The sequence below is a fragment of the Acanthopagrus latus genome, chromosome 2 (genome assembly GCF_904848185.1).
Source record: "Acanthopagrus latus isolate v.2019 chromosome 2, fAcaLat1.1, whole genome shotgun sequence".
Classification (NCBI taxonomy): Eukaryota; Metazoa; Chordata; class Actinopteri; order Spariformes; family Sparidae; genus Acanthopagrus; species Acanthopagrus latus.
This window is the reverse complement of record NC_051040.1, coordinates 4,460,946-4,471,935: the sequence shown is the minus strand read 5'-3', so window position 1 is coordinate 4,471,935 and position 10,990 is coordinate 4,460,946. Positions and strand designations below refer to the sequence as shown.

Below are 10,990 nucleotides of genomic sequence, written 5' to 3'. Positions count from 1 at the left end.
TGGTTACAGGTGTGCCAAAGCACGTTTCTGACACATCTAACCACACCTGGATTCATGATGTCAAGTCTAAAATACTCTTCATGTAGAGTTAGATGATGCCATTCAATCTGATGATGATGATGGTGGTGACCGTTAAGATGTGTCAAAATCAAAATTATTTAAGCAAACAGACTTTTGGTTGTTTCTATTAAAACTCTCAAAATGCATGATCCTTGACAACCAGATGAAAACACCTTGGTCGCATTGAGTCGCTGGTTTTACTGTAAAAACACAGCGGAGGATGACAAAGACATTTTTTTGAGATATCAGTAAATCAGTAAATGAAAACTGATTTCTGAAAGGAAGTGAAAAAAAGAAAAATCTTTTCAGATATCAGCAAAAATATTTTAACATACAACAGCTGGTGTGCTGAGCAATAACGTAATGTTCTGTTCTGGAAGGACAACCGCAGGATTTTTTTATTTTTTAGGATTTTCAAATATTTTTCAATTCTATATTTCTGTCGAGACTCTATTTACAAATATTATACTTTAAGAAATGTCTGGAACTTTACAAATATGTAAAACGGGCGCTCCAATCTTTAGAGCAACTGAGCAACAAAACCAAAAGACATCAGTAATTCTCACAGTAAGACCTTAAAACGATCACTTTCATTTTCCCTGCCTGACCTGATGTAATGGTATCGTCTCCCTGTTTTCAGCTGTTTCAAAGAAAATGTCCTTAAAAAAAAAAAGTTCAGTTCAGTTCTTGTGTTTTACATTTTCTGTTTAAAAGCATAATTTTGAGTTTATCTCTCTACCGACTTTATTTTCTTACTTCATTGAACATTGTAACACTTTACAGACACATAAAACTGTGCTGGTCATCATTTCGTCTCCATCTTAGCTCTGTATGTACACAAGTCTGTATCCATGTGCATTTGACTGTGTGTGAGTTCATTCGTGTGCGTACAAGCTGCTGAGGTCTACATGCAGGATCAGTCCACCGGTCTGCGCTGCCTTTTCACAGTTCACCACCGAACAGTTCAGGGTTTCGTGATGTGAACTTCGCTCGTGCCGCTGCCGTTGGTGGTTGTGGTGATGATGTACTGCGTGGTGGCTTGCTGATTGGTCGGCTGCTGCTCCAGATGTTCGGTGTGGGCCTGGTTTGTGTTCTGGGGAACCGTTTGTTTGGTGTCCAGCTCAGTCTGACCCTCGGAGATAACGTAGTGTGTCTGCAGGACAGGGATGAGAATGTCTTTGTGTCATAAGCCACCATTTTCAGTTCGATATTTCCATTTCTACAGTAGATTTATTTGTTGTAAAAGACAAGTTCTGATGTGTTTAAATACAACACCTGAGTTCCCTAAACCTTCAGGACATTCAGTGACTCTTACCTCAAAGATCATCAGTACACACAAGGATTTCCTAACCCACAGCCACATGTAGATATTCATCTATCAGGCAGCACTCACTCACCGTTTTCACCTGGTTGCTGTTGACTCCAGACACAGGTGTGCTGGCCTCAGCTATCACATACTGGGTGTGAGGTAGAGCCATCATCTGGATCTCAGATGCTGCAACAGTCAAAAGATAACACATAATAATTGGGGAAAAAAGCGACCAGTTTGACAACATCAACATTTGACAAATGCATGTTTATGAAAAACATTACAAATAAACTTGTCAGGCAGTATAGAGCCATTTAAACATTAGACGACATAGGCACGTATGTGTGACTCACAGTAGCCTCTGTAGTTCCAGTTTCCGGGTATGTAAGCGTGCTGCACAGTCCCCTGCTGCTGCTGCTGCTGCTGTTGTTGCTGTTGCTGCTGTTGTTGCTGTTGCTGGGTGCTGCTGGTCTGCAGAGTGTGGCTCTGAGCTAACGTCACAGGGGTCAGCTGGGTCGGGCTCAGCTCCTGACTGGGCTGCTGGGAGCTCGGGCTCAGAGGCTGACCTGTGACCTGCAAGAGAGAAGAGATGGTCACAGTGTTCTCTCTTATGAAGCATCATGGAGCCACAACATGTGTTATAAAATCATCGTGTGTTATCAATTCAGAGTCAGTGTTATGAGAATTTACCTGGGTGGCACCTTGTCCGGTACCTTGGGGCTCGGAGACCTGGATGTGTTGGACCTGGATGGAGTGCTGGCTGTAGCCATGAGGGTCATGCAGCTGGCTCACATCGACTGTGGGGTGCTGAGAATGTGGGGAGGAGGCCTGTGAAACAGAAGGAATAAATACGTGTTAGGTTTTCTTAAATTTACCATTTACTGGAAAAAAATGGCAGTTAAAATATAACTTATCAAAATGAGGTGTATGTTGTTTGTAATAAGTAAAAACTGACCTCACTGAAATTCTACTTTTCTGTGACTGTATCATAGTACATGTGATGAGATATTTTAACCGGATATTACACAATATACTTGATAAGATTTTGAGTTTTTGCAGTGTAACCATTTTATCTGCACATGAAAATGTCAAAATGCAGCAGAAAATAAAAGGAAGTTTACCTGCTGAAACCTACATGGCAAAGCAGTTATTTGCCAAAATAATGCAGGTTAACTAACTGTGACTGTGCAGCAACATGTTGTTGAGATTGTCTGAGGTGATCGTGGATCTTACCGGAGCCACCTGCACCACCTGCAGCTGGATGTGTTGCGGCTGGGACAGGTTGCCTCCTGCCTGAGACACCGGGATGTACTGGATCCTCTGGTAGTCTCCCTGTGCTGTGCGGTAGTCTGTGGTCAGTGTTTGAGAAAGCTCCGTCATGGCCTGAGTTAGCAGATCTGTGGTCTGTGGAGAAAACAGATCATAAAGTTACAGTATTGGCTGTATAAAAGCTGACATTTCTTTATTGCTTGCTTCTGGTTTTCTATAACATTTCCTTTATTTGATTGTTCTTTCCTATTACAGCTTTTATTGTTCATGTAATACTAATTATCATGAACACAGAATACCACTGTTTGTGCACAGCATGTATGTTTGTAACTCTTTCTTACCACAACAGCTTCAGCAGTGGTGCCGTCTGCGCTGATGACTGCAGGAGCACTACTGATGACAGCTGTGGTCAGAGGAGTCTGGATGGTGTTGGCAAGTTGGGCGAACTCTGGATGCTTCTTCCTGATGTGCTGAACCATCTTAGTCTGAGATATAAGCACACAGAGAGTTATTGGCTGTGGTTTAAGACGCAGTTGCTGTAAATGCAAAGCTACGGTCCGTCTCCAATGTGGAGGAAAAGTTTTCGCAGCTGTAAACTCACCTTGCTGCTGTACTGTTTGGCACAGTGTGGGCAGCAGACCGGTGCAGTGGCGATGGTGCCAGTCAGCTGAGTGTGTGTGCTCAACATGGGGTCAGGCTCACCAGGAGCAGCCGGACGCAATTTACGGATACTGGGAGGCAATTCTGCCCCGGGGTGGTTCTTCAGTATGTGGGCTTTCCTCTTACTGGCACTCTTATACACCTGCACAGTGATCAGTCCATCAGATCCATTTATCTAGTCATAAACTCTCACACAGGCACACAGGAATCATTGAACAATTCATAATAATGACTACAACAACTCCTCTCAACACACTGAGCACATGACATGATGGGACAAACAAACCTTGTCACAGTACTGGCAGAAGTAATCCCTGTTTGGCTTGATAATTGGCAGCGTTAGCTCAGGCACATCATCAATACGCATCTCTGGATGACGCTTGGACAAATGATTGACCTGTAACCAGAAAATAAAGCTGAGTGGCCTGGAATACAACAACAACAACATACAAATAGAGTCAGCTGACAGGAGTTAATGCTCACCAGCATTCCTCTGCGTCTGAATCCCATCATGCACACTCTGCATTTGAACATAAAGCTCTCAAAGTCGGTGGTGGGAACCTTCAGTTTGAGGGTTTTGGAGCGGTGGATCCGATCAGCTTTCTTAGCCTCTCTGTCAGGATTGTGCATGCGCTGCATATGCTCCCGCAGCTTATCTTTCCTCTTCAAGTCACAAAGGGAAAGGTATTGTCACATGAGTGCTCACAAATCTATAAACTGTTAGCTCTCAACGCTCCCTCTATTTATCTCACCTTGAATTGTTTGCCACACGTTGAGCACAGGAAGTCCTTGCGGTCAGAGTGGCGTAACATGTGCAAGCGCAGTTTGTCGGGCCGGCAGAAGGCCTTTTCACAATCTGGGCACTGGAAGATCTTCTCTGAATGGAAGCATCGGATATGCTTCTTCACCTAAGGACCAGAGCATTATGCAGTCTGAAAAAACTGAGTAAATGTTATAATTTACCATCTTAAACCAGTCTGTTCATAGTGCCAACTGGCTAAATCACTTATGTCCATATGCTGCCCCATCTGGCTACACTTCGTTGCTTGGGCTGAATACATGAATGAACAGCGTGACTGTGAATACGCTCTCTGAATCTGTATGTGTTTTTTCCTGGCTTGTCTTACAAACCCTGTTCTGAAATCGCTGCTTCACCCTGAAAGAAACATTTATTACTGACCTGGATGAAGTCGGTAAATGTCTTCTTGCAGGAAGGACAGGTAAAACAGCCGTCCACAGCATGCACTCCTACGTGGTCTTTGAGCAGGTCCAGCCTTTCAAAGGTTTCTGGGCACAAGAGACACGAGTAGGAGCGGTTTTCTGTGTGCACCAACAGATGGTCCTCCAGGGCCGAGTCACTCATGAAGCTTTTGCTGCAGATGTGGCAGGAGAAGGCGTACGCATCCCGGCCGTGGACCCGCAGGTGCTGATCCAGCTTCTCTTTGTCCCGGAAGGCCTTGCCACAGTGGGTGCATTTAAAAGGACGGAAACTCTTCCTGATGAAAAGGTGCTGCAGCGCTGCGTTCTAACGTGGACGAGAGGAAAGACAGAGGAGTTACAGTGAGTAAATACCCCAGCAGTGCTTTTGAGACATTTTAAGAGGCTGGTGGATGTGATGGAGAGTGCAGGAAGGGGCATATCCTCAAATGTCACATGAACATTAACACCATGGAAAATGAGGAAAGGAAGCTTTTGAGCTTGTGTTTTTCTGCCATCCGACCTACCTGCACATCCACCTTTGAGGGACGCGTGCATTGAGGAAGAGAGACACACTGTTGTAAAGGAAATCATGGCCACTATGACACCAAACACAACATCTAAATCACGACACAGTTTCAGTCAGCACAGAGTCTCCTGTCTTACCCGTATCCTCTTGGCCCGGCGCATGTCCTGAGATGTGAGGTGGCCGTCTGATTGGCTGCTCTGTGCCGGGTCCTCCTTCAGTGGAACTGGCAGGTCAGTGTTGGAAGGCGGGGTGATCGACTCTGGGACCGGTTCCCCTGCAGCAGGTATGAGCTGGCCCTCTGCTTCGCTCACAGGCTCCACCTCCGGCTCCATCTCCACCACCTTCAGCCCATTCTGCACTCCCTCCGCCTGCTCCTCCAGCGGCTTCTCAGTCAGTTCCAACATCTCCTGATTAAAAAAAGTTATTGGAAGATTAAAAAAAGGATGCTTATAGACTAAAGCCACCTGAGAACATATTTCAAAAACATACTTTTGAGGTCATCTATCACCAGGACACTTTTAATCTTGTGTTGCTCATTTTATTTCATAGAATTACATTTTTTTTTACAAACCTCCTGAATATTTTCCACCTCATATTTGCTTCTGTATTATTGATTTGTCCTGAGATAATGTTATCAATTACTTTTCCATTTATTGGTTCATAGTTAATCTAACATTGTGTACACTAGGACTACAATCTAATTATTTCATAAAAGATTAATCGGTCAGTGAATTTTCAGTAAATTACTTGGTGTCTGACGTGAGAAATTAACATAATATGTCCCTTACTGTTGTCTTGTCCCCACCACTGTCTCCTGGTGGATCCAAACGTATAAATTTAGGAGGTCGGCCCGGTCGTCTTCCTGTCCCAAATCTCCTCCTGCCTCTTCCTCGGCCCCGGCCTCGGGATCTGAGAGAGGAAAGGAACAGAGAGCGGGTCATATGAGCTCTAAAGCAACAGAAATGACAGAGAAATTATCAAAAGGTTTTACCTTGTGACAGAGTTTAACTTGTCGTCATGCATGTTGAGATGTTGCTGCAGTTGTTCAGAGCTCACGAAGCGCCGGTTACACTCATAACAAGGCCAGTTCTTCTCTTGCTCCCGGAGAACTGAAGCAAAAAGAAGAAAACTACTGTTTTAATAGCTGTTCATGCAGAGATGAGACTCGGTGTTGAGCAAAATAAGCATTGTGTACAGAGACTCACCTTTTCTCTCTTCTTCTGTAACATCGTGGATCTTCTGGTTGACAAACTCTGCATACGATGCTGCATACCACACCTGCAGAGAGAAGAGTACAGGATTATTCAGACATCCTTTATTAACTCAGAATGATTCTCTCTGGTCAGCTCTGGATTGTTTCCATCAGATCCTCAGAAATGTATCTGATCTTAAATTACCAGACGTTCTACTTTTGAGTAAAGTGATCTGAACTTCCTCATCAGCTGTTAGATGCTGGACAGGTAGCATACAGGAGTACAAACTTTGTTTCATCCAACAAGACAAATGAGCGAACTGTGTAAATTGTACTAAAGCCAACTGACCTTGAGCTCTTGTTTGGGTTGGATGTTCTTGATGGTCGTGTAAAATATCTCCGCGCCGTACTGGTAGGCCACCAGGTTCTGCTCCAGGTGGTTCTGAGCAGGTCTCACAAACATCATCCAGTTACAGCTGTCTTCATCAGAAAGGTCCAACCACATGTCGTCAGGCTTCTCTCCAGCTTTCTCTGTATCCAACATGCACAGCTACAACCACAAGCAAAAATACAGATTAGAGATCAGATTGAGAGGAAACCTGCGACTGCACGTGCATGTTTCATCCACACAATCACCACTGCATCCTGCCCCAGTTCTAAGTCACCCGGCACCATTCTGTAAAATATTTTCCTTAACAAAAATGTTCTTTTAATTACAGATTTTGCCACCTTTTCTTTGGTCATTTGTACTGCAAGTAAATAACTGTGACTACTTAATAACAATACCATCATGAAAAGTGAGAAAAAGACAGCTCGATACTGGAGTTTCAAGTTGTCCCTTCTTCTGGCCAAGAAAATATCTAATATCTAATAATAATAATAATAATAATAATAATAATAATAATAATAATAATAATATCTAATTCCTAATGTCCGAATTTCATATTCAACAAAATGGACAAAGATAGAAGCTTTCAGGTAAAACGAGAGACTTTTCTAAATACCAAAGGCAGCAGAAGACAGTTTGCTTGTACATGAACAGTGCAGCTTCACACCAGAATAGAAACTGCACAGCTAAACGCAGCTCAATACCAACCAAACAGCATTGAGTCATGCAGAGCAGTGACTTACTTTGAGATGAATGTAGTGTTCCTGCAGTTCACTCTGAGGAACCAGGGGTCCCTCCACAGGACCAAACTGGGTGCGCTTCGGGATGCGTCTCTTGGAGAACACCCCGCCCAGGAAGCGATCGATGTAGAGGACCAGAGGCAGGCTGGCCCGGGCCTTGGACATCACTGGCCGGTTGGGAATGGGGTGCAGAGCGCCGTGCTTGAGACACACAGTGGGGTTGGCACTGTTACACTCCTCACACCCTGAGAGGCCACATGAAGAAGAAACCAGTGAGACAGAATCACCACAACAGACATCAAAAGTTAATGTGGTCTAACTCTGTTAAAGACGACAGTGTTATGTCCGTAGACTCTGTGACTCACAGAGGCTGTGAGGGTTGAATGATTGAGGCTCATGAGGTTCCCAGTCATCCATCTCAGAGTCTTCATCCTCATCTTCATCAGAATCATCTGTGGAGTCTGTGGCCCCCAGGGGACTGGTAGGGGCGTCCCCCATGTCTGCCATGGAGGGGAGCGAGTTGGACACAGACAGCTGCTCCTGTTTGACATTTAACAAAGTCAAAACTCACTCAACTGTTCTGTTTGTTTAAGTTCTCATCTTCAGGCTCGGCTAGTTTACATGCAACAAAACATAAAATAAAGGAAAAATAGACTTGAACTTTACCTGCTGGAATAACAAAATGTTTTGACAACATTGTGTAAAACAATAACATACATTTAGCTATTTCAGACAAATAGTATCTCCTTGTTTGGAGACGGCACAGTGTCTTCTCACCTGGGAAACCGGCTCCAGGATGGCTTGAGGAGCCTCTGCGACGTTACTGAGAACATGCAGATTGGCAGCATTCATGTTCTGTCCGCTGGGCAGCAAAACTGTGACCTACAAATAGCAGAACAACGTCTTAAGAATCATTAGAAAACAAGCTCTTACAGTGCTTGCTAATAACACGACAGTACCTGGTGAACTCACCTGCTGGGTTGTACCATCCTGCTGAATGTAAGCCACTTGTGGCTGATCAGCAAATACAGTCTGAAAAAATAAATACAGCGCTGTGAGCAAATCTCGCAGAGCATCGTTTTATCTTCTGTATTTATAGATGCATTAATATGTACTTTGTACATTTTACACAAGTGAAAATATATGAAACTCTCACACATGAAAGGGTTGTCACATACAGGCGGTGAGGAATGATTCTCTTTAGCTCTCTCAGCTTCAACACATCACTTGCCAAAAGTCCTTGAACAAAACACATCAAATACATCTGCTCATCAGATCCCCTCTTACCTGAGTGCCATCTGCAGGGTGTATGTAGACCAGTGTATGCTCTGCAGACTCCACAGACGTATAGGAGTTCCCGTCTGCTGTATAAACCACCTGCTGCTGTCCCCGATCTGCCTGATCTCCACTGTACACTATCTGGGCCACTGTGCCACCTTCGAAATGCACCTGCAACACACGTGCACAAGATACACAGCATTATTACACTCTCCAACTGTGATGTAACACCCATTAACACCTCTCACTTTTAAAAAAGTGGTGTTAACTACCACTGTGAAAGTAAATGTGTGATTTAAGTGATAAATTTAGGGATTTAGCAGCAAAACGCTTTAGCAGACAGAGGCGAGTTTCCCCGTCTGGTGAGTGTATTTGAAAGACAAATTGTGAGATGCTTAAAGACAACACTTCAGGGACGGTTCAGACCGGATAGCAGACCTGTGTGCCGTTGCCTGAATCATTGCTGGCAGTCTGACTCCACACAGCCGAGGGCTCCTGCTTGGTCTCCATGGCAGCACGGTGCCAGGCCTGTCGCCAACCACGTCACCTATCGCTTCACTCAGGAGGCAGCCAGGGACGCCTGTAACACACACATACATACAGAGACAAAAGGATGTAGGTGATGATAAGCTTGATGCAACATGGAGATAATAGCTAAGTATATCATGGATGGATGTTGTGGGGGGCTGAATTTTGAGATTGCCAGCTCATGTATGGTTTAATTTGTCATCTATCATTTTAAAACACAAGTGGGTTTTTTTTTTTTTTTTTAAAGAAAGGTGTATATAGTCTGGAGTGATTTCAATAATGAAGCCTTGACTGTAACAGCTGTATCAGAGTCACATTACGTCCTGGGCACGTATGTAGTAGAGGGGGAGAAATCTGCTCTGCTGCGACAATGATGCACTGCAGCAGCCATTTCTGAGCAAAGTGGCACTCGATTCGACCTCAAAAGTGCCAGCGGCGACATATGTTTTTTTTTTAGTAGGGGGGTGTGCAGACACAGTTTAGCTCGTCTGACAGGACACGCACACCAAAATAAAGCAGCATGTCACTCGGCGAGCAGAGCGGTCACACACGACTCTCAGCGGGGGTACGACGGAAAACGCGCTTAACGTTTGCTCACGAGGCCGCCCGGGAAACGGGCTCTAAATACAACCGCATGTCGGCACAAAAGCCACCGCGAAGGATCCCGACTTTATAAACTCATTCAGGAATACAGTTGGTATAATCAATAATAAATCAAATTCCCCCCTATTTTAACCCCGCAGGTTCGCGGTCCCAACTGGACTATACCACAAAAACCAGCGCCATAGAAACCCGGGCATTTACTGCACCGCGACATTAGCATTACGGCCATATAGTCCCAATGTAAGGCCGACCTCGGAGCCAAACATAACTTGTCAAGCTTCAGGACGTGGAGCTCATTCTGAGATTTTCAACAAAGGTGATTTTGAAGCGGTAAAAGCCCGAATTATTTGGGTAGACCCACCCGTCCCCCCATTCTAGTTGAGCCCAGCCCTTCAAGTCGACTGTGAACAAGGAAGAACAGGCTCCATTTTGGGTGGGACTAACAACAACAACTACATCCGAAGAGACCGAAAGAAAATATATATTTTTTCTGCCGCTACAAACGCGCTAAAACGACCCGCACATTTAATTCGTATCAACAGAAACACTACCGAGCAGTCGAGCTGCACAACTGGCCGCGAAGCAATTCCTAGTTTTCTTACATTTTGTGGAAAGCGTAGAAGTTGTTCTTACCTCAGAATGGTAGCTGCAGAGATGGCCGCATTGCATATATTAACATAATCTGCCTAGCAACACGCAGGAACGTGGCTCATGATTGGTGCTTATGTGCTCGAGAGCAAAAAGATATTTTATTTTAAAACATTTATCCGGACGAAACATTTTTTTAAAAGTATATACTCTTCGGAGTTAAATCATGAAGTGTTGAAACAGTTAACTGTCCTATCACTAATGTGTTGATAAACGTGGTTAAAGCTTGGTGAACGATTTTAGGACAGCCAATCAGAAAATTCAAACACCACAGTCGTCCAATTGAATTAAACTTCTTCTACTGCTTCGCTTTTATTTATTTATTTATTTACTTACTTACTTACTTACACACACAGGTTTTGGTAGCATTGCTAGCTTTGGCAAACGTTGTGCTTTACATTTTTATTTATTTATTTATTTTGTAGTTGTTGTCTGTTACAACAATGGCGATTACAAGAGATGATCCTGAATATAATATCCAAAATGTAATGTGGATATCACACGTGTTCACTGCCCTGTATTGGTCAAAGAGAGAATCTTCAGCATTAAATTAAGCAAATTGGCCGCAATGCATGACGGTGCACTGACA

At 44.0% G+C, this 10,990-nt stretch overlaps 1 protein-coding gene across 4 annotated transcripts; it reads right to left on the bottom strand.

Annotated features, from left to right (window-relative positions):
• Nucleotides 1-440: 440 nt before the first annotated feature.
• Nucleotides 441-10,513, bottom strand: prdm10 (PR domain containing 10). Of its 4 annotated transcripts, none has more exons than XM_037081455.1 (23): nucleotides 10,387-10,513; nucleotides 9,061-9,202; nucleotides 8,632-8,793; nucleotides 8,317-8,376; nucleotides 8,122-8,226; nucleotides 7,710-7,884; nucleotides 7,348-7,589; nucleotides 6,566-6,766; nucleotides 6,230-6,302; nucleotides 6,016-6,133; nucleotides 5,813-5,933; nucleotides 5,162-5,431; nucleotides 4,479-4,823; nucleotides 4,051-4,206; nucleotides 3,782-3,961; nucleotides 3,585-3,695; nucleotides 3,240-3,440; nucleotides 2,980-3,123; nucleotides 2,603-2,773; nucleotides 2,060-2,197; nucleotides 1,723-1,942; nucleotides 1,458-1,555; nucleotides 1,025-1,213 (listed from the first exon to the last, which is right to left on the bottom strand). In XM_037081455.1, exons 2-23 carry the CDS (start codon nucleotides 9,130-9,132, stop codon nucleotides 1,025-1,027), a joined length of 3,552 nt encoding a protein of 1,183 aa, XP_036937350.1. In that variant the 5' UTR covers nucleotides 9,133-9,202; nucleotides 10,387-10,513. The 4 variants fall into 4 exon arrangements, with proteins under 4 accessions (XP_036937376.1, XP_036937350.1, XP_036937367.1 ...); XM_037081472.1 differs by lacking the exon at nucleotides 10,387-10,513 and adding an exon at nucleotides 10,356-10,380; XM_037081462.1 differs by lacking the exon at nucleotides 10,387-10,513 and adding an exon at nucleotides 10,115-10,190.
• Nucleotides 10,514-10,990: the final 477 nt, after the last annotated feature.

Coding starts and splice junctions, on each gene's coding strand:
- prdm10 (XM_037081455.1), bottom strand. CDS start 9,132: ATGGAGACCAAGCAGGAGCCCTCGGCTGTGTGGAGTCAGACTGCCAGC. Junction 6,303..6,565: donor AACCCAAACAAGAGCTCAAG/GTCAGTTGGCTT, acceptor TTCTCTCTGCAG/GTGTGGTATGCAGCATCGTA. Junction 4,207..4,478: donor CATTTACCGACTTCATCCAG/GTCAGTAATAAA, acceptor TCTGGTCCTTAG/GTGAAGAAGCATATCCGATG.